Source organism: Anomalospiza imberbis, chromosome 6, assembly GCF_031753505.1.
Source record: "Anomalospiza imberbis isolate Cuckoo-Finch-1a 21T00152 chromosome 6, ASM3175350v1, whole genome shotgun sequence".
Lineage (NCBI taxonomy): Eukaryota > Metazoa > Chordata > Aves > Passeriformes > Viduidae > Anomalospiza > Anomalospiza imberbis.
Window position 1 is genome coordinate 37,691,805 of NC_089686.1, and position 27,610 is coordinate 37,719,414.

The 27,610-nt window shown below is 39.8% G+C and overlaps 1 protein-coding gene across 1 annotated transcript; it reads right to left on the reverse strand.

Annotated features, from left to right (window-relative positions):
- RTF1 (RTF1 homolog, Paf1/RNA polymerase II complex component) lies at positions 1-27,471 on the reverse strand. The gene is made up of 18 exons (XM_068193480.1): positions 27,282-27,471; positions 24,557-24,667; positions 15,921-16,068; positions 14,219-14,423; positions 12,029-12,143; positions 10,342-10,453; positions 9,355-9,490; positions 8,622-8,799; positions 7,644-7,726; positions 7,219-7,306; positions 7,029-7,136; positions 6,378-6,455; positions 5,021-5,142; positions 4,591-4,648; positions 3,994-4,071; positions 2,838-2,933; positions 2,446-2,557; positions 1-810 (listed from the first exon to the last, which is right to left on the reverse strand). The coding sequence occupies exons 1-18, from the start codon at positions 27,357-27,359 to the stop codon at positions 704-706; spliced, it is 2,013 nt and encodes a 670-aa protein (XP_068049581.1). The 5' UTR covers positions 27,360-27,471; the 3' UTR covers positions 1-703.
- Positions 27,472-27,610: the final 139 nt, after the last annotated feature.

The window sequence follows — 27,610 nt, forward strand, 5'->3', positions numbered from 1 at the left end:
TTTTAGTAAGAAGAATCACATTTAATGAGTTTCTTTCTTGCAATTTCAGATGCTCAAATACAGCTGGTAGAAATTCAAACAGCCGTAAAGAACTGTGACAGACGGATACAAATAGTACTGCAGCTTAAAAATGATAAAAAACACCTGAAAAAAAGTCACACAACCCTCCCAAAAAAATTTACACTTTGAACCTAGGCCAGTTTTTGAAGATTCCCTTCTCCAAAGCTAGGATGAAGGAGGAAGAAGAAGAGGGAGAAAGTGCAGATGACCTTCCAGCCACAAAGGTCTTGCGCCAATGTTTATTCACTGTGCCTGTGGTGGTATGTAAGGGGAGATCACCAAGTGCTGATTCTGCGACTGCCAAGAGATTCCTATGGAAATCCAGACCTCAGGCTAATACTGAACACAGAGTGGACCAACGAGCTGCATCAACAAAATAAAAACAAAACTCAAACTAAAAGAAATGGGAAAATCCCAAATAGCACAGATCCACATTTGTGAGGGGAGCAGAGGAAAGGGCAAGAAGGGAGGTCTATACAGTAAATAGTTGAATGGTTTATGTTACAGATGACTGGCAGTTTTAAAGAGTCTCTTCCCAGCTCCATTGCTGCTCCAACCCAGAAGGGAAAACTGAAAAGGGAGGAAGAAAAAGTAGGACATCGTCATGGAGCATGCAGGATCAGAAGCAGCAGAGTGGGCATGCTCAAATAAGCCCCCGTCTCTTTTTGTAGTCCTCCAAGTTCAATGATCGCCGAGGGGCACCGTCTTTTGCTGGAGGAGCCTTGGAGGTGATGGCCAGTGCCTTAGATTCTGTTGGGGACAAGAAAAGAGTAAGGACAAAACTACGGGCAAACTATAAATTTTTACTTGTTGTTTTTGCTGACAACTTCACCACAAAATCACGTTTGGCTTCTCTAGTACACATCAGATTAGAACTTCAGTTAATAATACAGACTGTATTGGGGAGCTTATATTCACAGATGCAGCACATGCAATTTTGACTCTTTATGTTAATCCAGAGACAGATAGTAAGCAGAAAAAAGTGAAATGTTCTATCTATGTCTACAACACACATTTTTATCAGTCTCCAGATTCTTCTGTTAAGCAAAGAGACTGCACAAAAAAAGGTGGTGGTCTGTCTAAGGAAAACTGCATTCCTCATGCTTCTCTCTTCAGTGTCCTTCAGCACCTAACCCTCATCTGCTTGCTAACTCTCATGTTTGTAACTCACTAGCTGTTACACAAAGTCTCTTGTTCTTGAATTCCTGCCTCATTCTCTAGTCTTACATCCATAGTTTCCATCTTGACCTAGTTTGGAAAAACTTGTCCTGCTCTTGCTTCTTGACAAGGATTGACTTTGTGCGTTCTTAAAGTACTTCCTAAATTATTGTCCTCCAAGAAACTGCAGATCTAATCCTTCAATTAATGAAAGAAATACTAAACCTTGTGTGTCAAATTGCACTGGTATACTCTTCCCATGCTTTCTTCCCGCTGGAAAACAACTTTATAGGACACAAGAAAACAGCTTCAAGTTGCACTAGGGAGGTTTAGACTGGATATTAGGAGAAATTTCTTCACCAAGAGGATTGTAAAGTATTGGAACAGGCTGCTCAGGGAAGTGTTTAAGTCACCATCCCTGGAGGTATTTAAAAGACCTGTAGCTGTGGCACATGGGGACCTGGTTTAGTGGTGGATTTGTGAATGTTGAGTTAATGGCTGGACTCGATAATCTTGAGGATCTTTTTCAATCAAAAATAAAATGATACACAACTGCTCTTGTCACACATCTGCTGTCAAAGTCAAGATAACAAGGATGAAGAGCCTGCAAGTTTTTGTCTATTATCTTCACTCACTGGTCAGTGTTTTTGTTCCCCTAAAATTTAGCTTCAATACCATCTGCAACGTCTAAGTTAGGGAACAGCAACCTGATAAAGCAGCACGTTCAAAATCAAGTAAAAATACTTTAACCCCACAGTATGAGCACAGAGGACAGAACAGAACACACAGACACACAGAACAGCTTATCTGTTGTTGAAAGTTATTAGACAAATTAACAAAGTAGAGTATCAAGGTAGCTGCTAACACTTATTAAATGTAACACCCATCTTTTCCCCAAAGATTATCCAAGTCATAGATAATACAGACTGGAAGAGCATATTAAAACGCACTCATTATCTCCTTCTCTCCCTAGGCTTCAAATCAATGATATGGGGATATACAGGCTTTTAGTCTAACAACAATCCGGTTGTTCTTGTTTTCTCAGTGGATGTCACTATCACACATCCCCTCCTCCTCAGTTCAAGACACATGCCAAGATGGTAAACAGAGTCCTTACTCCCATTTTCAAAAGCCCACCAAAATTTTTGAAAGAATTATTCTATAAGAAGTAAGTTCTATCAAAATGGGCTTGACAATCACATCCCCAAACTCAGATGAAACACCTACCTGAACTGGGAACCTGAAGATCAATCTTTACATCAAAGTCATGCACTTTGAAAAGATCTTCTGAGAGGTCACTAGCTGATTTAGAGTTCACATCTTTATCTTTTCCTTGACCCTGAAATGAAAACTACAGGTAAGTCTCCAAACCTTATCTGGCAATACAAACAGAGAAAAATGTTTTTTCCCCTCTTCTGCCAAGCATATTTAGTGTAGCTTTCATACTGCTAGAGCAACTTTAATTTCCTTTTCCAATAACCAAAAAACTATTGCTTTTTTATGATAAAGCTCTGCAGGATACATGGTTCTAGAATTGAAGCATGCACACCTGCTATTACGCACAAGCTTCACAGAGCAAAAGGGTGAGGAACATAACAGAGACCAAAATGGAAACTTACCTTATTTATATCCTTTGGAGCATCTGGTAACACACCAGATCCATATTTTGCATTTAGCTGGGCAAGGATGGCAGCCTGGACAGCAGGATCTCTGGACTGCAAAAGTGAAATATTAGGCAAAAATAAAAAATTACTGCATTTAAATTTGTAAAAGCTAGAACTACATTTTGTTAAAACAGTGTTCATATCCATGAATCTAAAAATCATAAGAGACTGTATATCCGTTCACCCAACCTTCAGAATCTCAGAAGGCTACTGAAATCATCCTGACATTATCTGACAATAACAAACTAAAACTCATCTTCTGAAAGAAAACAGAAATACATTTCCTGATTATACGGTTCTGTGACTACTCTTAATGCTACTGTAATATGCATTTGCTTTCAGCTTACAGTTCTGGCTGAAACACAGACAAGAAATCTATAAAAGGCTATTTTCTTTACCTAATAGTTCTCTAGCATAATAAAGCTATCCAGTTACAATTCTTTTCTAATAAAGAAGTATTTCAGAAATATTTAATTCAAGCCCTGCAATAGAATTTCTCTTTTATTTCCTTGCTGGTTTGTGGAGACTGATGAAAGCCAACCTGAGCAGTTATTTCTTTAGGTACCTAGCCCAGAACCACATACTATTCCAGAACAGACCTCAACAAGGCCAGATTACTTAGAAGGAGGAGGTGATCACCTTGTTACTCATTAGTTATATACGGAGGGACTGCAGTAGAAGGTTTTGCCACAGTATCACGTGGGAGGTTTGTGTTTAACTATTTCATCCATCACAGGCCCAAAATGTTTGTTCTCCTCTCATCTTTAACTGATCTTTCAGGAAACTTTCAACTAATTAAAAGTGAAACTCACACCTAAAGCAAAATGTCTTCCCAGAGCTAACTAAATCTGAATAATTCAACACAGATGAACTCACGACAGAAGTCTCAATCATGGTTGCTTTTGCAGTACATACCCACATCACTTATGTCCTTCACACTTTGCATTAAAAAAGAAGAGGGACCAGGATCTCACTCAGCTGTATCTCACACTGGCATTCAGGGCGTTAATAGCATATGGCACAGTCGGGAATTTTTGTTCCTACATTCTGCATTACATTGGTTTCTGTTTTTCAACAAATTGCCTCAACTGAACTTAAGTCTTACACTCACATTAGACACTATTGTGGGCTTGCACTGCCGCCTAGTAAAGGGGTCCATTTGTTGGTTTTTCATGCTGTGACTTTCAGCCTGGAGAAGAAATAGCACATGGTTTTGCAGAGTTTGCTACTTGCACTCTTTTAAATCCTCCCACAGCCCCCCATCCATGCAATTACTCATCTGCTATATACAATACTGAGATCAGAGAAAAACCAGCAACAACATTAGAGAGATTTTAATGCACCCATCGTCCCGTGCATCACAGGACAAAACTGTAGCATTTGTTAACAAGCTTAACTCTTCCTTAATAAAAATATAACTACAAAGAACCCAATATCACCTACACTTTTTTGTTATCTGAAGTCTCCTTTATGAGGAGACTTATTTTCTTTCCCAGATAATAAGCATTAAGTCACTCTTATAGTGACTAATCTGCTGATAACTGAATTGAGCAAAAGGATAAAGCAATGTGCTTTCAAATCATGTCATTTGCCTATATGAAAGATTTTACAGATAATTTAAAAATATTAGTGACTTTGCCATGCAATTATCCCTCTTTGCATTATTTCATCTCTACTTGTAGAAAGGTATTAATTCAGCACTATTTACCACAAGAGCCTTCTCAGACTCAACGATATTCCACTCTCTATTTCTCTGGTTGATGTAACTGCAGAATGGAAAAAAAGGAGGGTGGGGGAAAGAAAAAGAAAGTGACTGTCATTTATCAGTCCCTACACAGCAAAACAGCTGAAAGCATTCTTGCAGCTTCATCCTGACCACAAATTACTCTTATTGCAATGCAACTGCCCCCTGGGGTATATAGAAGAGAGTTTACATTTTTGACACTTCTAACTGCAGGACAGACACAAGAAAGTGAAGATAGACAAGCACTAACAGAGTCATTACATTACACATTAACACACGGTACAGGAAAAAAGAAACAAAATCCTGCAGTCAATTTGTTAATGCATTAGTTTCTCTTTTTAAAATATTGTTTGATACTATTTAAGAAAGGAAATTTCCAATATCCAGTTCTTACCTGATTGCAGAAATATTTTTTGTTCGTTGACGATCCAGGGCCTCTGCTCTCTCTTCAAGTTCATTAAGCTGATCTTGAATCTGCTTGGCCTTATCTTGGTCCCCCAAATCCTCAGCCATAGCCTTCAATCAAAAAGTAACTCATTAGGCACTACTCTCTACCCAGAATTACACAGAGAGACAATGAACATACCCGTGAATCAGTCAGCCAACCCTACTCCAGCTGTGAACGTTCTTCCCTGCATGGTAAGAGTACAACAAAGAGCTACACTTTCCTTTCAGCTCAAGGCAAAACTGGATTTCTTATTCTGAAGAACTCTGAAAACCCTTACACTAAGGAGGATGTAGGAACACCAGTCCCAGAATAAGAAGGACAGGTCAGTTAGATGACTGAAGTTACAAGTTTTATTAAAATTTAACATCCACATTTAGCACATCAGGAAAGGAATTATTTCCACAACTGCCAGTTGCCATCTACTTCAGGGAGCAGAGAGTCCCGAGGCACGAAAACAGCTTATTGTGCCACCTGGTGACAACAAAAAGCAACTGCACTCCCTGTGACTGGAACCTAATAATTTACATGTTCGTGTATAGTAAAGTCGTGACCACAAAAATACAATTCAACCAAGGAACCAAGAAATGTATATTAATACAAACTCTTGGGTTTTACTGTATATGAAGCTTTAACCTCTCGAGAAAGACAAACAAATTTTGGTTCTATTTGTGCAGTCCTATCTTCAGAGATACTTAAGACTGCTTGTTTTATTCACTTCTTGGCTTTGGCTTTTATGCACTGTTAGGTCTACCTGTTCCAGGAAGACTACAGGTAAAAACAGTTTGTGGCAAGTAAACCTTTCAGTCACTTCTTTTTTTTCAATAGAAATTACCAGGCATAAAGTGACAATTCAGTTACCCCTGAGTAAAAAATACAACACAACTTCTGTTTTTTCTATCTTAAAATAAAGAAATCCACTTCCAAGCATTATTATGAAGTACTCTAAAAACAAAAATAAACAAAACAAAAAAACCCCAACAAAATGGACCAAAAAAAAAAAAAAACCAAAAAAGAGAAAAATAAGAAAAAAGGAAAAGTTTCTTAGACCAGTCTAAGACCTTGTTTAACAAACACAAGAGACAGGGGCAATTGCCAACAATTTAAACTAACAAAAGGAGTGCAATAGCTGACTGGATTCTTAGTATTCTGATCCCAGCAATGAACCTTGAGAACCACCTTCTAGCTGCACAGTAGGCTCACAGTTGAGCCTACTGCTGACCTCTGCCAATCCAGATGAGCTCCAGTTCTTTGAAATCAAAGACTGCATTAAGCGATGACTTGCAGGCATCATCTCATCTCTCACCTTCTCCTTTAATAGCTGAGTTTTCTTCATGGCATAATTTGGAGGTGCTTTTCTGAACCTTTCCTTCTCTTTCACAATCTGTAAGATGCAGAGGAAACAATATGAATATGCAAATATGAAATCTCTATTTTAGTACTTGAACATTAGAAGCAACAGATGAGTATCACCTAAGAAATTTATTTATTACCACTGAATTTGACGTATGCTCTGATGGTTCTGTTTTCTAGTTTGTGCCTTTAGTAATGACTTAAAGCTCCATTCTCCTCACTACCTACAAAAGTCTGAGGCTAATCACCTTTGGTCAGTACCAAGCAAGTACAAGACTGCAAAACCCGCAATAAATGCAACTACCATTATGCTGTTGAGTTTTTCAGAACTTGAGAACTAAGTTGCCATACTCAGGAGTTCAGAGATATGCAACACAAGTTCAAGAGGAGATAACAGGGCACAAATGATGAAGAAAAGCAGGAGTGAACACAAAACAACAGCAGGATCACCAAGCTACTTAATCCAGTTATGAAACTTCCTTTTGAGCCTTTTACTTCCTTCTTGGAAAGCAAATACCATGACCATTTTGCTTTGTAATTGCTACTGCATGAATTCCTGTCACTTTTAAGCACCGACACAGCTTCACTATAATGCACCATTTACCTCTTCAATGTCCTGATCATTAAACTTGTAGTTGAGGGCTTCTTTGATGGACACTTCCTTCTTGTTTATCTCATCTAGTGTGGGTAGCTGCATCCCAGCAGAGAACATCTAAACACAAGACAGTTACTTTTCACTTAAAGTATGCTCGGCAGAAGGCTGCTAAGAAGAAACTAAATTCTGGCAAACTTACTGCTTCCTTCCACTTCATAAATTCACTTTCAGTAAATTCCTGATTTGAGACAAACTCCAAGCGAAACACACGTGAATCACTGCCATGCCTGTAACAATACAATGTAAAACATCCCCTTGTGATGGTGTAAAGTGGTGACACTGGATCTATATGTGTAATCTGATTAAAGAAGTACAAAAATAAACAACCATATGTAAACATAATCGTAACTCCCTGAATGAAGTTTTTGGGGTATTTTATAATTTCCATTACACACAAGGAGGAAAAAAAACCCAAATAAACCCAACCCAAACATTGTAGCATTAAGTAGCATGACAAGGCTCAGTCTACTTTTCAGTTCTCACCTCCAAATCCCACACAGACCATTATTTGCTATGAAAAGGACACTGATTTATGAACTAAAGAAGATTCCTTTAGTATCTTACCGCAACTGTAGTCCTTTGTTTGTCCGTGTGCCACCAAGCTGGTAAACCTTTGCAGTCTCTACCACACCAGTTATTTCAGCAACCTGTATCACAGAGTAAAGTATATGAGAAGAAGGATGCAATAGAGGTTTTGTTTTTTTTCATGCTCCTGGAATGTATCTGGAATATTCAAGCCTTTTCACTAGAAATAAAAAACCTTAATCTAGCTAACAATTCTAACCAGATCAAGGAAAGCAAGACTCTTCAGTATACATTATCAGGTACTGAATGAGTTGCTTCATACATAATTTTTGAGTTAATAAATGATACCATCTGAATGCCTGATGCAGTTTTTTTATCTTCTCAACTCTACCTTCCTGACCAAATAGTGTGCACTCTCCTACCTTTCCTATTTCCTTCTCAAATAATGTTGGTTTGGGTAAACATATGTTTCAACTGAAATACACTATTGCTGCTCACATACTAAACACAACCCTTCTGGGGGTCTTTTTAAGGTAATTTTAGAGACTATTATTGTATCCTATGATTACAAAAATGAAACAGAAAAACAAAACTGTTCTCAATGACAGTCTCTTCTGGAGGCACAGGGGTGTACTAAAAACTTTGTAAAAAAAGAATCAAGACCACACAATAACTTGAGAACGGTCCAAGAAATAAGGAATGAATCTTACTCATCCTTCCTTGGTCTAAGCAGAGTCCAGAACTCTAGTCTGCAATACAACATGAACCAAAACTGGAAGATCAGGCTTTGTTAGTGCTCCCTCTCTCTCACTAAATGTATCTCCTCCTCTAGGTGGTCACATAGATTTATTTATTCTTAAACCAGTCTCCTCCACTTCTTTGGCAGCAATTACATTTCTGGTTATAAGCAATCTTTTTTTATCATCCAAACAGTCACCGATGCCTGACACCTGATAAGCTGCAAATATTTTATTACAGCACACAAAAAATAACTAAATCCCTCCGAGCTAAACTCACCCGATAAACAGGTTTACTGTTGTGATTGCCGATGCCAATACGGACAAAGCAGCCAGTGACTGTCTTGGCGAAGAAGGGCATGTGACACCAGCGTTCCAGCTTGTGCCGCGACAACCGTACTCGGTTCAGTTCTTCAGGCAAGGACACTGGCTGGGACTTGGGAGGAATTTCTTCTTTCCTGATTTAGGAAAGGTGAGAGAGAATAAAGAAAAAAGTAGAGACATAATCCAAACCCTAACAGGGGGTCCTGAGTAAGGTGCAGCCTAAGCACTATTTAAATTACCAGTAAAAGGAATAATTCATCATGCACTAGTTGACTGTAGATGTGTGAATTTAGCACTCAGAAAAAGGCTTAACATGAAGTCCTAGACTTATTAAATACTGCCCCTGCTACCAGAAAGCAGAAAGACACACACCAAGGCAGTTTTATAGACTAATGCTTTAAGATAAGCTGCTGAATTGCAGGACTAAACAGATCAGTAAACAACAGTGTAATCTTTGCTAAACCTGACAACTGGGAACTGAAGTTGCAAACCCTCCCAAGGTAAAGTCCCCTGAACCATGATATAGTGCCAAGGACTCAAATCTGAGCAATGCAATTGTGCCGAGAGGCAAAAACACTTTAGAGACACTGAACTGCCCCATACAATCCTCTAGAACAGCATGTGTCTACCCAAAGTAGATCTCTATTTTTGAACATCCAAGTAATCATAGCCCAGTGTTTACTACTTACTCTTCCTCTTCATCAGAGGATGATGATCTGGATGAGCGATCACTTTTCTCACTAGACTTATCATCCTCCTCCTCCTCTTCATCATCAGAGTATACTTCACTAGTTTTTAATGGCTGTTTTTTTGCAAGCAATTCAGCTGGGGGAAGGACCAAGAACAAGGAAAAGCAAGCTATAAATATTTTATTAAATGCTTCCCTATAAGAGCTGAACCATAATTGCTTTAAAAAAAATCCAAGAGGCAGACAGGTAATAATTTTACACTAGATACAGTTGGCACATGTTCAAATCCACTAGTAAGCTGTGCACTTCATTGACTTCTCTCTTTGCATATACATGAAGTATTTAAAATCATCCTAAACCTCAGTTGTACTTATTTTCAGTCTCCCAACTAGGCTGCACCTAGCATTTCAAGATAGGTGTAACAACTGGATATAAAAAAAAAAAAAAAAAAAAAAAACCACTATTATGATCAGAAAGCTCATGGTTATTTTACAAGGAAAAAGATAAAAACCTCATGTTTGGAGAGGATTACAATAAAATCCAGTAGAGTAAAAAAAATGGTTGCGTCAAAAGTCAGTGGCAAGATGGACAAGATGATGTGCCAGTGAAGAAACAAGCAAATGTAGACAGGGTATCACAAGCACAATAAATAGGAGTTTGAATGATTCAGAGATTAAAAACCTGAATCTAAGTGACCAATTCAGAATATTAGCTAAACCTTACTAAGAGCCATTCAGTGGACTGCAATGAAAGTTCTGGATTTAGACCACTCTAGGGATGGGTAGGGGTGAGGAATATTCCATCAGTGGTGAATTGCCAAATATCAACCTAGCAGGTCATGTTGGACAAAGACCAAGGAAACACAGACATGGAATTCATTCACTCCAAGGTGTAGGATTGTTGCATTAATTTGAAATGGGAAGTAGCGTTATCGGAAAGCTGCAATAATGCCTCAAAAACTCTAGCAAGAGCAACATCCTTTCATACCTGTTCTGTTCTTCCTTTTCTCTCTTTCTGCTTTTAGCTCCTCCATTGCCTGAGATTTCTTGTCTAGCTTTTCATCCCGCTTTGATCTCCGCTCTTTGTTATGTGACATGACCTAAAAACACACACAGAAAATCCCTCAACACCATCAGTCCATAAGTTGAAAAGCATCAAAACAAAGATTTGTTTGCATACCTTGAAAATTTTTCAAATAAAAATTACTAACATACTCCTTTTTGAGATCAGTTTTTTTCAGTTTATTTTTATGGAAGCTAGAGTGGGAAATCAATCTGGAGCATATTTCTTTATTCTGCTTCATATCAAAAATAATGAACATATTTATAGTTCACCATTTTTGCTACCAAGTCTTAGTCTCAAAATTCCTCCTTTAAGTTAAAAAAGAAATAGAGAAACAGAACTAATTCAGCAACTAACATGTAATGAGGAAAAACGGGATTAATAGTCTTCTCATTTACTGCTTCTGCAAGGCCAAATCAAAGCACTAGTTTTCATTTAGTACCAAAGAAAAAAGTTATGATAAAAAATACTTAAAGCAGAAATAAAGTTGCTTGTAAAATCTGCAAGATGGATTCAAATCTTAAATGTTTAAAGTCTTCTTCTGTTTTCCATTTCTAACAGGTTTATCTCTATAGAGAAAGCAGCCTCTATAATAAGCAAAAAAGAGTCATTTCAGCTAAGTTGAAGAAATTTCTGCAAGGCACTGTAAAAGAACTCTAAATAAGATCCTTTTACACATGGATATATATATTTGCAAGTACACTTTGTGTATTACAAATGGCTATTAAAGTATACACACACATCTATGGAGTTGAGGAAGTAGGGAAATGTGATTCATTCCACTCAACTTGTGTCTAAGGGAAAACTCATTTCACCCAATTTGATTTCAGGTGTTAAACATCTGTTTCACTAGAAAATAACACCGTGAATTGTCAGCTGAAGATGCCCTATTCCATTGAACAAAACAATAGGCAACAAAAAGTGTAAAAAATCAACTGGTTCTTAGATGGCTGAAGTTAGGCAAGATGAATCCCACCCCTCTCTGAGAGCCTAGCTGCCCTGACTCTATATTAATGGCAGGATCTTCACTATTTGAAACCACAGTTCAGTTACATAGGGCTGGCCCCAAAAACTAGTGTTGCCCTCTTTTTACTGGAGGTGGAAAACCTATAGATCTACTTCTGCTCCTCCTGGCATTCAAGCTTTTCCTTGACATCCCTGCAAGAAGAGCATCTTTGCCACTGTATGTATGTGCATGCAAAATAATTAATATGACAGTTGAGCAGTTTTTGGTCTGCTCTCTCAAACTTTTCAAGAAGAGCATATATGGAATGTTTCAGACTGAAGGACAGAAGTTTGGCTAAAGGAACTGTAAAAGGTTGCTTTCCTTTTCTGATATGGGAGGGCTATCAAAACAACTGCAGATATAGCTGCAACTTCGTATTTTTCATTAAAGTAGTATCAGTGCAACCCTCAATAGGTCAAAGATGCTAACTTCCTTAAATGAACTGGAAAAAGCTGAAGATAGCTTGAGCATACAAATTAATTAAATTCTGATCTGCTTACTACACTCTTTGACATTAAGGGAAAACATTAAGGGTAGAGAGGCCATATCCTGTCTCCTTTCACCAAGGGAAAAGGGTTTATTACCATGAACAGCTTCATTTCCTACCTGGGATTCCTGGATCTGTGTGAGTTTTTTCTTCTCCTGCTCCTCCTCTTGCTTTTTCTTTTTCTCTTTCTTTTCTTTCTTTTTTGCTGTTTTTAGTTTTTTCTTGATTTCAAATCTAGTAGAAGTTATTGGAACAAAAAGAATGTATGAAAGAATGCTCTTCCTGAGAGAGCAAAGGATCGTTCGGATGCTATCACAATTGCTATTAGGCTGCAAGAAACACTTCAACTGCTTGTCCCTTTTATGTTATCCTGTCCCCTATTCCCATCCCCTCCCTTACCCAAGAAAATAAAGTGAAGAAAAGCTAAGCACACCAAGTGCAACCGTACAGAGACCTAACCTAAAGGGTTGATGAGACCATGTAGACATTACTATTCCACAGAAATATGTCCTTACTCCATCTTTCTCTTTGCCAGTGCAGCAATCGTTGCATACTGCCTCCAACGCTAAAATCATGTGGCTATTTCACATAATTTGAACATAAACAGCTACAGATTTTTTTCTTTAAAGCCACTGTCATGCTAACTTTTTCATGCTTAAACTTCACCTTTTTACTGGCACTGGTCTGTATAAGAATGACTGCAATGTTCTGAGTCCTCCTTCAGCAGCTGAATTCTCATCAGACTCAGTTTCTGCAGAAGAATTTAGGCACTTCCATGTCTACCTTCATGAAATATATCACCCTGATGTCTTATTTTCAGCCACTGAATTCAGAAAAGTAGTAATTTCAATGGAACAGGCTCATGACCGAGATTCCACTGTGCCTTGGACTGGTCATTGCTTTAGTGAAGTGTGCATATGGACATACACAAGAAAAAAAAATAGCTTCCAATAACTGAAATTCAAAATGTGTTATCCACATGCACATTACACAGTCCATTCTTCTTCAGTCCTTTACACCTGGATTTTATAGATGACAAACTGAAGTGTCCGATGAGCTCATTGCCCTTTATGCCTTTAACATGAAGCATGACACACAAGACACAGGCATTATATCAGATGCAGTGTCTGCTGTAATAAAAATGAACTTACAGCATAATGTGCATACAAAGAGCTTTTGAAAGATTCAACTTAACATAAATGACTACCCCACCACCCCCTTACTACTAACTGCCAAGACTTTACACAGAACAGCACAAATTCATTTAAGATTTAATCAGTAACTCAAGGTTTGATTGTTTAGCTGTTTGTATCAAGTATTCTCCAGCATTCATTCTAAAACACAGACCTTCAGTTACCATGAAATAGAGAGTAAAATTTGAAAGCTATGCTGTCCTTCTACATGATCTAAATCCAAACTTACAATCATTTTGATCCCTTTGAGGAGAGCAGCAGACCACGTAAGATTCTGAATGTGGTGTTAAAATCAAGGCAGGCAGGCAGTGCTCTAGCTATGGCTTGGACAAACACAGTTTGGCAGTCGCTTGTATTGACATGATTTACTCAACAGATGTCAGTCCTCTAGGGAAATTTCTCAGCAAGTGAGAAAAGAGAAGGCACTAAAGAAGAAAGAAACTCGAGAAACTTTGCCCCATACGTGCCAAATCCTTTCGATTAAGACACATGGGAAGTAAAATACCTTTACTATAAAGAAGCTGCCTGACTGGACAGTGTAACAGCTACAGACAAACAACAAAACAACAGTACATAAGGTAGAAATCCACAAAAGATTCCATGAAAAGGACATATCCAACACCACTCATTATTTCAGTATCTCTACCTTCTATTAGGGCCCAAACCAGTTTCACACCCATATATAGGCAACCCTAACACTGATCTGTGCTTCACCACAGTTTTCTGAAAAATTTCAGAAACTCCTGTACACCTTATGCTTTGTTTGCCTTTTTCTAAAGCATCAGCACATTACAGTTAATACAAAAAAGATGAAGAAAAAACAGGCCTTCTGGCATCTAACCTATGGAGCAGTAACATTACAAGGGTAGCTGATAGAACTGTGCATAGAACAGCTGAGAAACCTTTAGCTACTGTCTTCTACAAGAATATGCAGAACTCCTGCTGTGTGCTTCTTAACAACTACAGGGACAGTTTAGTTACAAAACAATATACAATCAAGCTTAACACACTTAACAGTGCTGAATGCTTGGACCTTAAATGAGAGAGCAGAGTCAGCATACTCTCTATGTAGCCTTTAAGAATTTGCTACCAAATATCAACAGATATAAAATTCACCTTCTCTTTAGCACTTCTCTCTTCTCTATCCGGTTAAACAGTTCCTGTTCTCTCTCCTTTTCAGTCATTTGTTCCAGTCGAGCTCGGTCTTCTTCATCTCCCATCAGGTCTTCTCCATAGCCATCATGGAATTCCTCATCTTCAGATGAAGAATCTGAATCTGAGCTAGATGAGGAGCTGTTGCTTTCTGAGTCAGAGACTTCTCCTAAATCAAAAATATAAGGTAGTGAGATTTAGCCGGGGCAAAGCCCAACCACTTCATTATAGCATATTAGCAAGGGATAACATGAATTAATTCTACACTTGTCTTCCACTATACTAAAAACATACATATAATGAAAACTAAGGCCAGGTTGAAATTACCATAATATATGTATGCTAAAAAATTATATAATGAGTGGTACTACATTTGAATACAAACTGGGTTATAATTAAAAATTCTTAGTAGAACAAACAAATTTAAAAGGCCTTTTAGTAATGAGTTGCAGTCCTAAAGTTATACTTCTATGCCTATATGCTTATGTCCCTGACAAGTTGCTTTAACAGCCATGAATTTGTGCACACACCTCAAACACCATGATCAACTACCAGAGAACTGCACATAAACCACCGCATTATAGCAACCTGAAGGACCAAAATTAGTCATGTGAAGACTGCAATACTATGAACTGCTACACCAGGAGATAAAGTTGAAACCAATACCCTCAGGGCCGGCAATGCCCTGACACTGTAACAAGCCCTGTTACTGTAAGAAGCCCTCCCAGTTACACAGGGTTTAGGGAACAGCTGACTCCCCTATATCATTGGGCAACACCACCTTTAAACTTGATCCAAGTCCAAGAGCTTTGATTATCTCATCTAATTGACTAAATTACATTGAATTATGAAAGCAGGCCATTAGGATTCCTTCTTTCACTTCCATTCTGGTATTAGTATTTCTGGAAACTTCCAGCTTTGCAAGCTCACACTGTGAAAACTCTTGATTTGTAAGCACTAATATATACAGGTGCAGTCACTCCATGCCTTTGTCTGTATCTGCTGTGCTTAGTACACTTAAAACTGTAAGCTCCTTCATATACTTTCTTAACTTCCTTTTTAGTATCAATGGAAATTGCAAGTAAGCACCTGCAAACCATCATGGGCATGATGAAAACAGAAGACAGGAAGTTTGCCCAGCATTGAAATGTATTCAATATTTATGTAAAAATTCTGACAAAGTTATAGAATGATTTTTTCTTCTTCGGTGTCAGTATAAATGTGCAAGAATTCCAATTCAGAGAAAAGACATGCAAGATAGGCTCCTATTTGTACCACAAACACTATGCACCTTTCCCGTTGTTATCACAAGACGTTTGGGATGGGAAAATACATCAATGAGAATCAAAAATGCTACCCACATGGGTAGACAGGACATGCTAGAAGGAAGCAAGGCCTTTTCCAGGAGAAAGTCAAGCAATGAAATGTCATTCATTCTTCAGCTGAAATAGCATTTAGTTCGCAGTTGCAGTGGAGTGCTCACAGCAATGCTACACTGAATTACCTTAAGCCACAGTAAATTTAAAAGTTACCCTGACTGTACGTTACACAACAAAAAGTCTTTGAAGATGGTCTTCAACATCACCATGCAACATTTCTCTTCAGGGTGCACAACAGATAAGTTCACTTGGAATCACACTAAATAAATGCACATGTGTTATCTTACCCTCCTCAGGTGCTGAGCTCTCAGCTGAGCTGTCTTTATCTGAGCTGCCAGAAGAGGCAGCTTTGTTCATCTGTCTCTTCATGGCTCCTTTCTTCTCTGCCTTACCCGCTTTTCCCTTTTTTTTGTTTTTAGAACCTCCAACAGTCCACTGCAGGGAAAAAAAGAAAGGGATTGTGAGACACAAACATCACTCTCTTCTCCCTTCTCCAAAACACTGGAGTAAAACCACCTGAGAAATAGCCCAATACCTGACAGCAAAAAAATCATACAAGTGTAAAGAAGAGAAAAAAAAAAAAGAAAAGCCAATAGGAAACTTATCAGATAAATGAGAGCCTTGTACAAGGTTTTTGGGAGTAGAGTGTTGTGTGGTTGGTTGAAGTTTTTTCTTTGAAAAAAAGACACCAGTTTTAACAGTTGGTAGGTCAGTGCTTTTAAAAGATAATGAAGGCTTCAAAGTTGGCAATATCTGCCAAGCGAGGAGGTATTGAAAATATTTCCTTAAGAAAACAATTTTAAAAAATGTGTCCAATGTGTTTGTAAAGATTACCTTCAGTTTACTATTAAACAGAAGCAACTGATGTTTTCCCAGAATTAGTTTAACAAGGAGCAGATTTTACATTTCATGAAGGACACCAATTACACGACAGCCTTTTCAAAATCTCGGTTTTACCAAAAGTACACAGTGTCTGTATTTCTATGCAACAAACCCATGGTGAACTCAGAGATGCAGGTGGTGGCACTACCTCCTATGTACACAAAGTAGAATCAAATCAGAATGACAGAAGACAGGGAAAAAAAAGAAAAAATACAGTATCAAGTACTAATTTTAATTTTCTTTTAATGTCATATCTTCAGTTAACTTAGACCACAGTTTCCAAGTACAGGACTTACAAAACCACACATACACAGATAGGTATTTTAAATTCCAAAGTCCCAGAAGAACTAGTATTTACCTTACAGTGTGATTTCTTAATAGAATTTTTACATTGTTCCAACTCCCTGGGTAAAGCCAGAAGAGAATAGAAGCAATAAAGATTGCCCATATATTACTTAAAAACTTCACAGTATTTTGCAATTCACCACCTCTTCCTAGAAATTCTCCAGGCATGAGACCCTCAGGAATATAACAGGCTTTTTATGTATACATATATGTGTGTGTGTGTGTATATACACATATTATATATATTTTTATAGAGATATATATATATACTTATAGATATATATATACAAATCATCTAAATACCTGTATATTATTCTCATCTTTCATGCACATCACCATCTGGTTGAGCATGCAGTCTTAAAAAACCAGTCATAATGCAAGTGAGCAAATGCAACTGTGCCTGAGATCTTGCACTCAAAACTACTCTAAGTGGAAAAAAAAAAAACACCTTAGATTTGACCTCAGACACACACAAACTTCAGGCCTCTAACCCAATCACTCTGTCCTGGAGGATGAATCAAGTCTATCTCTGCAGACAGTCATCATTCCATCAAATTTGCTAAATTGTTCTGCCTGATAAGACACCATGCTCAGAGAACCCTGGTGTTCAATTACTCTAGGTGAAATTCAAGCAAGTAGTTATAAGCTACTACCTAATCTAACAATACCTGAACAAATGCCTTTGGAATTTCCCAGGTTTTGATTACTCTCACACCCCACCTTGTACTTTCCATATTACCAAATGCTTCATCATATCCTTTAGGCACCATCAGAATATTCAAAAGTCTGTGTCAAGGCAAAAGCTGGTTTTGTTTTTTTTTTTTTCCTGAGGTAAAAGTACAGTGGTGAGCCTTGCAATTCATACCCTATGCAGGTACCCCAGTCTGTTATGATCTGTAGGACAGGTGAGAAACTGCACAGAAAGCTTCTGACTTTATACCAGCCTGAGCTTGTACTGACTGAAGTTTTTACTGGCTTCAGCAATAAAGTTTTACTTGTTCAGTGTTACAATATTGCTGTCTAATATTATTTCTGGTTACTATGCTCATATAAATCAGTTAAGAACAAGCTTGCACTCTGTCTAAATCTACTCAAATCTCAGCATTAATGAATCATCTCCCAGGTGAACAGAAAAGTGCATTTTTGTTATTTGCTCAAACACTCACCTACCACCAGCATACCAAAAAGGACACAACAGCAAGAAAAGTGAAACTCAGTGTTTAGCAGTGATGCAGAGGTGCCTCCCTCTCAGAGCTCTGCCACCTCTTTCCAGTGTTCTAATTCTGAATTATACCTCATGTCAGCATGCTGCACAGCAAGGAAGCAGCACACAGAAAGCACAGTAGACAGCACAGTTACATCAAGACCTTGAGAGGTCATGCTGAGATGAAAGAAGCCAAGATCAGATAAAAACCAGCAGGACTTCAGTGAATAAAATGCTTAATAGCTGTACATACATGTGTTACATATCACTGTTTTCAGCTTTTAACTCACTAGTAGAATTGTGGAGAAAACCTGTGACCAGGAAGACAGGACTGAAAAGAAACCTATGCGACAAACACTGGAACAAAAAAAAAAAAAAAAAAAAAATCCAAAAAAAACCCAAACAAACAAACAAAAAAAAAAAACAACAAACAAAAAAAACCCAACCAACCCAAAAAACAAACCAAGCCAAATCAAAAACCCAAACAAACAAACACCAAACAAAACCACCCCACCCAAACAATAAAAATCCCAAACCCACACAAACAAACAACAACAACAAAAAAAGACCAAAAAAAATCCCACAACCAAAGAAACACACCACTAAAACCAAAAACCACCCAAACAAACCAAGACAGGACAAGGTAATTAAAAACTCTTGCTCTCTAATCCAGGAAAGTGTGTTTTGGTTTCTATCTCACCCTGGAAATGACACTTCATCTCACTTTTGTTTATGCAAGTGACCTCTATGTCCATCTCCCCATTTCAGTGCTGTCACAAAGCCAAATTCTTACCCAAGTCAGTTGCTTCTGGGCTTATTCAGTTACCTCAATCTCTCATGAATGCCCAGGTATTCCCAGAACAACTACAGGACCAGATGAGAGTTAGGGCAAATCTTGGACCACTCAAAACCAGGACACAAGACTCACAGGCTCACAAAGTGCTCTGCATTTGGACACTGTTGCAGTTGTCATTTGGTCACCCAATGACCTATCTGCACTGCTCAGAGAGAGTGGCAATATGAATTTCTTCTTGCAACAGAGGAAGACGCAACAGATTAGCTGGTCTAGGAGGGAGAGGGAAGGCAATACTGGAAAGCCAAAGTCTTGAGTCCCTTCCTCATGCTCCAACACACCAGCAGAAATCAAAAATGCAACATATTCACAGGCAACATCAAGTAAAAATGCACAGTTATATTCAGAAACATTTCCTTGCTCTTTTTCCCTTAATGCCAAACAACAATCCCTTACCAAAATCTGTCCTCTGTGGCAGTTTCTCCAGGTCCCCTCTTCCACACTGCAGTCAGCAGCCCCAGTCAATGCCTCACACGCTTCCCATGACTGCACCACCTCCTGGGAACAGCCCCTCTATTCACCACTGCCTCCTGGGCCACCATCTGGAACCCTCCATGGTTCCAGACACAGCAAGTTCATAAACCCGTGCAGAAGGGTACTGCAATGTGGGTTTCTGCTTATTGTTTAGTACTACCAAACAACAGAGCTTTATGGCTCTCTCACAGGAATCAGCCAGAAGAGCCTTTTGAATTTTCTTCTTGCTGCCAAGGTTCACAGTGCTAATATCTTGCATATTTCCTCCAAGAAACAGTTGGACAAGATGATCCCAAACGTCCTTGTCAACCTAAATAATTCTTTGATTCTAAGAAGTCCAAATTAAGCCACAGTAACCAGAATGGACTTAGGGAAAAAAAAAACAACAAAACAACCCACCACATTAGGAATTGTCTAGATTTTTAAGTCAGCTTCTGATAAACAACTACACAAAGTGATTTAAGAAAATAATTTGTAGCTCAGCAAACCTGGAACATATTTCCAGTAGGGAGATGAAATGAGATTGTGGAGAAAAAAAATAAAAAAGAAAAAAAAGAAAAAAAAACCTTATACCTGAAGTGAGCTTAGAGTGCAGAATTGTATTACTGCTCAGGTAGTTGCTATTTCCTTCTATTCACACAGTACCTAAATGCATTACACACTGAGATTTTAATTTGCAAATAGGTGTTCTCCCAGCTTTTTTTTAACCCCCTATTAGCCAGGGATGCACAAGTAAGGTTGCCATCCTGTTTTGCCATATCCTTCCCTCCGACCACATCCAACACCTTTATAAGCAAAATGCAAACTACAAGCCACAACATCAAAACAAAATAGGTCCTTTACCAATGTATTCCTTTCTAAGGCCAGATAAACTTCAGTTGTCCTGTTGTCATTGCATTTAAGTGCACCAAGGTAGGTAACATCAGCTCAGCTTACAAACTTTCATGCATTCATACAGGAAAAAAATAAGGCAGTCCACCAGGCAAGCCATGAAACCACATTTTCAGCCTGTCTGAACTCAACAGCAAGAAGAACAAATATGAAAATAAGGCAGTATTTACTGTCTTCAGGCTTTCTCAAAGCTTGGAAAACTCAACAGACAGCACTCCAAGAGCTTCAAGGAGGAAAATGCTCTACCACCACTTTTAAAACGAAATAGCCCCTGTTATTTATTCTGCCTTTCAGGATCTACACCTGTCATATGAACACTTCAAACACTTTCATGATGAGAACAGCCCAGGCATCAGAAAACTTTAAGAACTATTTTAGACACAGAGAGGAAACTCTAGGTATGAACACCAAAACAGAAAGGAAATAAGCAAATAAAGAAAACACCTTTGGAAGCCACAGAAGAGGCTTTGCCAGGAACTGGCTGAAGAAGGCTTCGTGGGCCACAGTATTACCAGACACCTGATCTACCCTTTTCATTCAAGTACAGCTCCAAGAAGCTCACAGAAATCAAATCCCAAGAAGTTATCCCCATGCTGGCTTGCAATTTAAAGAAGTTAGTTACAGACTAAATTTTACACCAATTTAGTCCACAGCTTATTCACATTACTCCACTGGACATGCCAGCCTTCGTACAATTAGCTTGTGCTATTCAGATTTGCACCTGCACTTTATTTGGAGCAGAGGAAGTAACACCACCTCTCTTCCTTGAGAAAAGCTTTACTATTGCACCCATTAATAGCTGAAGGAAATGGTCTCTGGGAAAAGTCAAAGCTACAAAACATTTTGTAACTTTGTAACAATCTGTAAGCTGTAAATCTATAAGAAGATTAAAGAATGGGCTGTTTGAAATTTCCTAAACTTCAAAAAAATGTATGGCAAAGGCCTTACAGGACTGGAGAACTCACTCATTCTTGAAGGTTTAATTAAGTAGTATTATAAAATACAAGTAAACAGGAAAAGACAACATCCAATACTGTAATTGCTACAAACTCACAAAAGACATCCCCAAAACAGAAAGAACACAAGCAGTATTCTGCTCATTTGTGCTTTGCTGGAGTGCTCTAACTTGAAGTGCAGTAAGGAGATACAAAGAGGCATAAAACCCTCTAGGCTGTTACTTGAGACCAATCTCCTCACTAGCTGCATGACTACTGCTCACCTCCTCCTCTGTCCCATAGCTCTCGACAAGATCTTCAGCTACACAGTTCCCTAACAAATTAGCACATCTGTAAAAAAAAGTATAAAAAAAGTATGTATGTTTTTTATAAAAGGTATAAAAACCAGATAATCCTCACTAAACTCCAGAATAGTACTAAGCGCTTATTATATAAGTTTTCTAGTTCTGGAAGGATATTCTGTCCTTACCCTGTAGGTGTTAAAAGGCAGAACTGAACCCTTCCTGACATTAGAATGAGTGTACTTTTCAAGAGAAACAAACAGGAGCTCCTGTAGCATTGTGGCTTTCTGTCTAATCAACACTAATGTCAGTGAAGCTGCTGCAGAAGTCATCCACTCTCCTCACACAACAGAATGAATTCTCTTACTGTAAGCAGAGATGCCAGAATAAAAGGAAAAGCAAGAGCCCCAATTTAACCTACTGCAACTGAGGAACATCATCCACCTAATGCCCTCAATCAGTAACAAGAACACCTTGTGGACACACAAACCTCTGGCATGGTAGCCCCAGCAGTAACCTGGCCAGCACCAAACGGGTTACATGCAGAAAGCTACCACTTTGACATGGTGAGTTCTTGAGCAGACACGGTCACACACCAAATGAAGGAGCCATCTGTGTCCAGATTAGTACATCTCTTTACAAAGGTAGCTCTCCTCATTGCAAAGCCCTGCAGTCATTGCTATTTATCAGCTCTCTGAACAAAAGACTGTAGTAATTCAGTCAAGAATGTTCCACAGCCCCACCAGAAGACAGTTCAGAGCATCCCTCCTATTTCACTGCCTGCAACTCACTTTCAGTCTGGTGGCTAGGAAATTTGATTCAGACCACAGAGGTCCTTTAATTGTTACAGAACTCAACAGCTGGGCAAGAAGCACATTCTCACTGATACACATAAATATAACATTAAAGATGTAGTGACATCCCTTGGGCACTATTGTATAGATGCAGCACGATTTGTACCTGCTGTTATTCAGTAATTCCAAAATGTTTTTATCTCCCTTATGCCCCACAAACTTTCCTCCCTCTAAAAGAAAACAGCATGCTGCATTATGCTCTGCAATAGATTTAGGCTTCTTTCCTGTATGTGCAACGCAGTGCCAATCTTGGAACATTTAGTGCTTTCCAGGAATCACAAAGGACATGCACACTGAAAAGCCTCTGTGGAAACATACGGGTATGATTAGGCACATTTGTCCAGGGCAAAAATTTCCATGCTTTTGCCTCAAGGTCTTCACCTTGCAGGAAGTCCAATAATACAAATTCAACTTTTAAACCCCCCTATCCCAACCCCCAACGTTGAACAAACTTCAAACCAACGACAAGAATACTTATTAAAATAAGTTATTCAGCAGGATTAGTGTAGTCAAGCCCAGGATGCACAGAACAGAATGACTGGCAGAAGCAGAACTGTTGTAAGCCAGCCGCTCATCCCTGTGACAAGCAGCAGTTCAGAATGCATATTTCAGGCACAGGAATAGAAGCAAGTGTCCTAATTACCTCTTCTCTAAATCTTTTTCTCTTGCTGCATGGAGGTCAGAAAGAACTTAGTATCAATTTGAAATGATACACAGATTAGAAAGCGTATCAAACACACTGGGTGCAATAGTAGCACTGCTGATCTGCAAGGTCTGTGCAAATTTATGAAGAGGTATTGTCACATTCTACACATAATAGAAAGGTAGACCTTACTTATTACACAAGTTAAAATTCTGACAGTTTTCAAAGATAAACACAGAACGGAAGGCTTTATCATCCACATGCTTTCCACACCCAAGTCTACTTTTTCCATAAAAGCTGGTCTCCACATAACTTAGAATAAATAAACTGTGAGCCAACAGATCTGAACATACACTGTGACAGACTGAGTAGTTCCCCAATAAGAAACCTAATATATTCAGGTTGTTCACAATTTTGTCTGTCTCCATGCCTTAAATGTATATTAAATATACAAGAAGCAGTTTTTTTAAGAAAATGATTGATTTGGAACAGAGTTCCAAGCATATTTATTTTAAAAATGCCTCAGAAAGAAAATTAAACTGCACGTTTATTCTTCACACTTACTGGAAGAACTCTGCTACACTGACAAATGCTTTATAGTTTATCACTGGCCTACCCTGTGAGTCTGCAAGTTGTCACAATGGACAATCCATACTGTTGCTTTAGAAGAACAAAAAATACAAAAACCTACACCAAACATCTCCCTGTCAAATTTTTAAGAATAGGTGGAATAAATGACCTGACTATAATTTGCAGAAAGTGTGCAAAAGTATTTGTAAGCTTTCCAGAAATTGCTTTTACTCAAATACCTGTATAACATTTGTCAGTGGCTGTTTTAATAGGATTTTTTAAATTTTTCTTTTCTAGATGCACAGGCTTTTAAACAGCTCTAGACTGTAGTACCAAGAACAAATACTAAAACCAGAACCAGCAGATAAGCACTGGTATACAAGAAATTGAGAAACTTTAGAACAAAGCAATGCTGAAGTCTTTCTTGCCTCTTTCTTTAAAGATGTTGATCAAAACACACCCTGTTGCATATCCAAATGGCCAGACAGCTAATTCACAGCACAGTTCTTGAAGAATCAAAGTAGACAATAGAACAGTTTTACTACCTGTAAAATAGTACTACCTGCCTTGACCCTTCTCTTAGGAAGGAAGCTCCACTTGAAAGGTGAAAACGTCGCTCACTCAATTCAGAGTCCAGCTTTAGCAGCTTCACTGCTACTTCAACAGCAAGCACAACAAAGGAAAAACACTAGTTTAAAGTAGGCAGCTCGCCACACCATAGGAACGTGGGATTTAACTGGCAGTCATCTTTTCTATAGACAGACTATTTTGTATACAATTAGAATTCAAAACACATTCATTTAAAAAAAAATTCTCTGGCCTTAATCAGTCTCCATCCGTCTCCATCACTGATAGCCAGTCCCACCTTATGAAGTCAGCAGGCTAAATATACTGTATGATAAATACACTCTCACTGTTTAGGCATGATCAAATAACCCATAGCAATCTCACTGATAAATGATAAAGTCACCTCATCATCACTGTCTGATGTCTCAGAGTCCGAAGATGCTGTAGGTTTGCTCACAGGTGGTTCCTTTTCTTCAGAGTCACTGCGTTTCCGTTTGGCCAACGACAGGAGCTCCTGGGGTAAAAACACACACATTTATTTCAAAGTGTCGCAATTAGTTTTAACAATCCAGGTCAGCACAGATGCAGGTTCTCTGCAATATCTGAGTGCATCTCAGTAGCACGATTATTGCCATCTACTAACGAACAAGTCTACTTATGTTTCAAAAATATACATGTGGACACACAATTTCAATACTGGATGCTACAAAAGGATTTTAAAGACAACAAGCTATAAAAAATAACTATTAGTACCATTACTTTCTTGGCATAAACGACATAAGACAAATTACTTTCAGAGTCATGTCCAGATTTGTCTTATTTGGATTGCGTAATAATTCAAAACCACCCTAACTACACCATGAAGCATCAGCCCTAAAAAGCCAAATACCAGTAGACAGCAGCTTCTCCTAAAGAACAGAGATGGCTGCAATTATACAGTTTAAAGGGGAAATGCATGAGGCATCACTTTTACATCATGGCTGGTAATATTTAGTCAGCCTGTTCAGTTACTTTTCACTGCTGGTACACACCCCAGAAAGCACTTAAAGCTTTCAGAAACAGAGCAGGTATCAAGCTCAAAGTCTGTGAAACTTAGCAGAGGTGTTCTGCTTAAAAGGAAACACTTTCACAGGCAACACGCACCCACACAAAGAACTACATGGCTCAAATACTCTCATCATCTGCTGTTCATCACCTGTTCAGGTGACACAAGCAGTAGTACAAAACAAACATTTTTGAAGCTGTGTTACTGTCTTTGCAGTCCAGGACACAGAATCTGTTCTCAGAAACATTACTCTGGGGCTGATGAGCCTTAGCTGTGTGTAGAAATACAGACTTCTGCAGTCTTGGGAAGTCGATGCTGGACTGGTTTCTATTAGTTTCACAACTGGAAGATTATCTCAACAAATTGATTACAATTCACTACCTCAAATGAGAACATAAACACTGCAGAAACCAACTACCTAGTAGGTCCAGATCTAGTTGATCAAACCCCAGATCTAGTAAGTCTGCCTACTTACCAAGAAAGAAACTGTTCATTAATTCATTAGTAATGGCATTTTACCAACCATTCTCTAAAGAAGCCCTGCAACATCAACATAGCACATCTGCACAATCAAAAGATCTCTGGAAGCTCCTGAAGCTTCCTGAAGTAGTGCTTCTCTTTGGGAAGCTCTTGAAGAGGAGCATCACTTTAAAGCCACATACCATTTTCTTTCTTTCTTTCTATACTTATTCTGTTTAAGAGGCTGCTAGCCCTTTGATTCACCAAGCCTAGATTGCCACGGGAAGCTGTCAAACATTTAATCTACTCAGTATTTAACATTTAAGTCAGTATTCTCCCATCTCAAAAACATGGCTTCCCTGCTACCTGATCTTCATCTTTGCACACACACCTCCCTGCTGTCACAGTTGCTACCAACAGCCCAGTGGAGGGGGAAGCACCCTACTACTCAGGTACAGCTGCAGATGCCTGCTGCCAGTGAGGGATGGAACAGATGCAGAACCACGTGGTAACTCCTACCTCCATCACTGCGATTGTCTGACTGATGCTAGAACTAGTCCAACTCCCATTTTCAAGTTCTAAAACTATCAAACTGATACACTAGCAGCGAGATGTTGGCAGCGCTAAGGACTCTAAAGGTATGCAAGATCAACCGCATCAGCTCCAGGGTATTTGTTTTAACGGAATATCAGATCTGATTTTTCTGAAGCCCCAATCTGCAAAAGTATTTTTTTGTGTTTGGGAAGGCTTTTTATTGCAACACAGCAACAGCTTCTATATTAAAAACTCTGAAGGTCCAACACATAAATTACATCAGACATGTCGGCTTCAACGCATTCGACCCGCCAAACTTTTCCCCGGAGCAAGCACTGCCATACAAGCTGCAACGCACTTCACCTATAATGTCTTTATTTACCATTGGAATCATACCATCAATACCTGCTACACCAAAAGGTGAATCTTTGAAAGCAGCCCGCTCCAAAGAGGGAGACACCCCCTCTGCAACCCTGACACGCTTGAACTCACACCAGACATCACACTTACAACCCCGGGAGATGCTCTGATGACAAATAAATAAATACTATCGCTTCTTACATCTACAGGCTGGTTTCCCATCAACAGAGCTCCCCAGCGCAGTCACCAAGATGGAGAGGGTCGCATTAAACACGCGTTAACACTCCGGGAGCCTGCCTGCCCCGAGGAGAGGCAGGGACCTGACACGCTGTTCTCCCGGCGTACTAAAGTAGCACGGAAAAGTTGCCCAGCCCTTTGGGCCTCTTTCCCCACTACTCGAGGTGAGAAGACTGCTGGCAGCCGAGCCTCGCTAACCCCTCCTCAGGGACGCATCGCCCCGGAGCATCCACCGCCCCTCCGTCCCGCCGGCGCCGAGCACCGGGCCCGCTGCAAAGAGCCCCCGCCAGCGCGGGCCTTCTGCCAGGGGCGGGCCGGGCACCCGCTGGAGGGGCGCGGGCTCGCCCCACGGCGGCCGCGGGGCCCCATCGGGCTGCGGAGGGCGAGAGCGGCGCGGGACCACCGGGCGGGAGCGAGGGAGGGATGGCGGCGCCGAGCCTCGCGCGGGCCGGCGATCCCAGGCCCCGCGTTCGGGCCGGGCCTGCCCGCGCACCTGGTCCAGGTTCTCCTCGCTGCCGCTGTCCTCGGTGTCGGAATCGATAAGGACACGGCCTTTCCGCTTCTTCACCATGGCGGAGCCGGCGGTGCCCCCTGCCCGCCCCGGCGGCGGCGGCGGCGCTCGCACGGCCCGGCCCGGCCTGACCCGCGCCGCCCGCCCGCCCGCCCGACACAAAGGGCACCGCGCATGCGCGGCGCGTGGGGCGGGGCGAGGGCGGGGCCGCCGCTGCCGCTGTCCCCTCGCGGAGCCGCGCGCTGTCCCCGCGGCCCCTCCTCCGGCGCCCGGAGATCCGCGCGGATCGCGCCTCACGGATCGCGGATCGC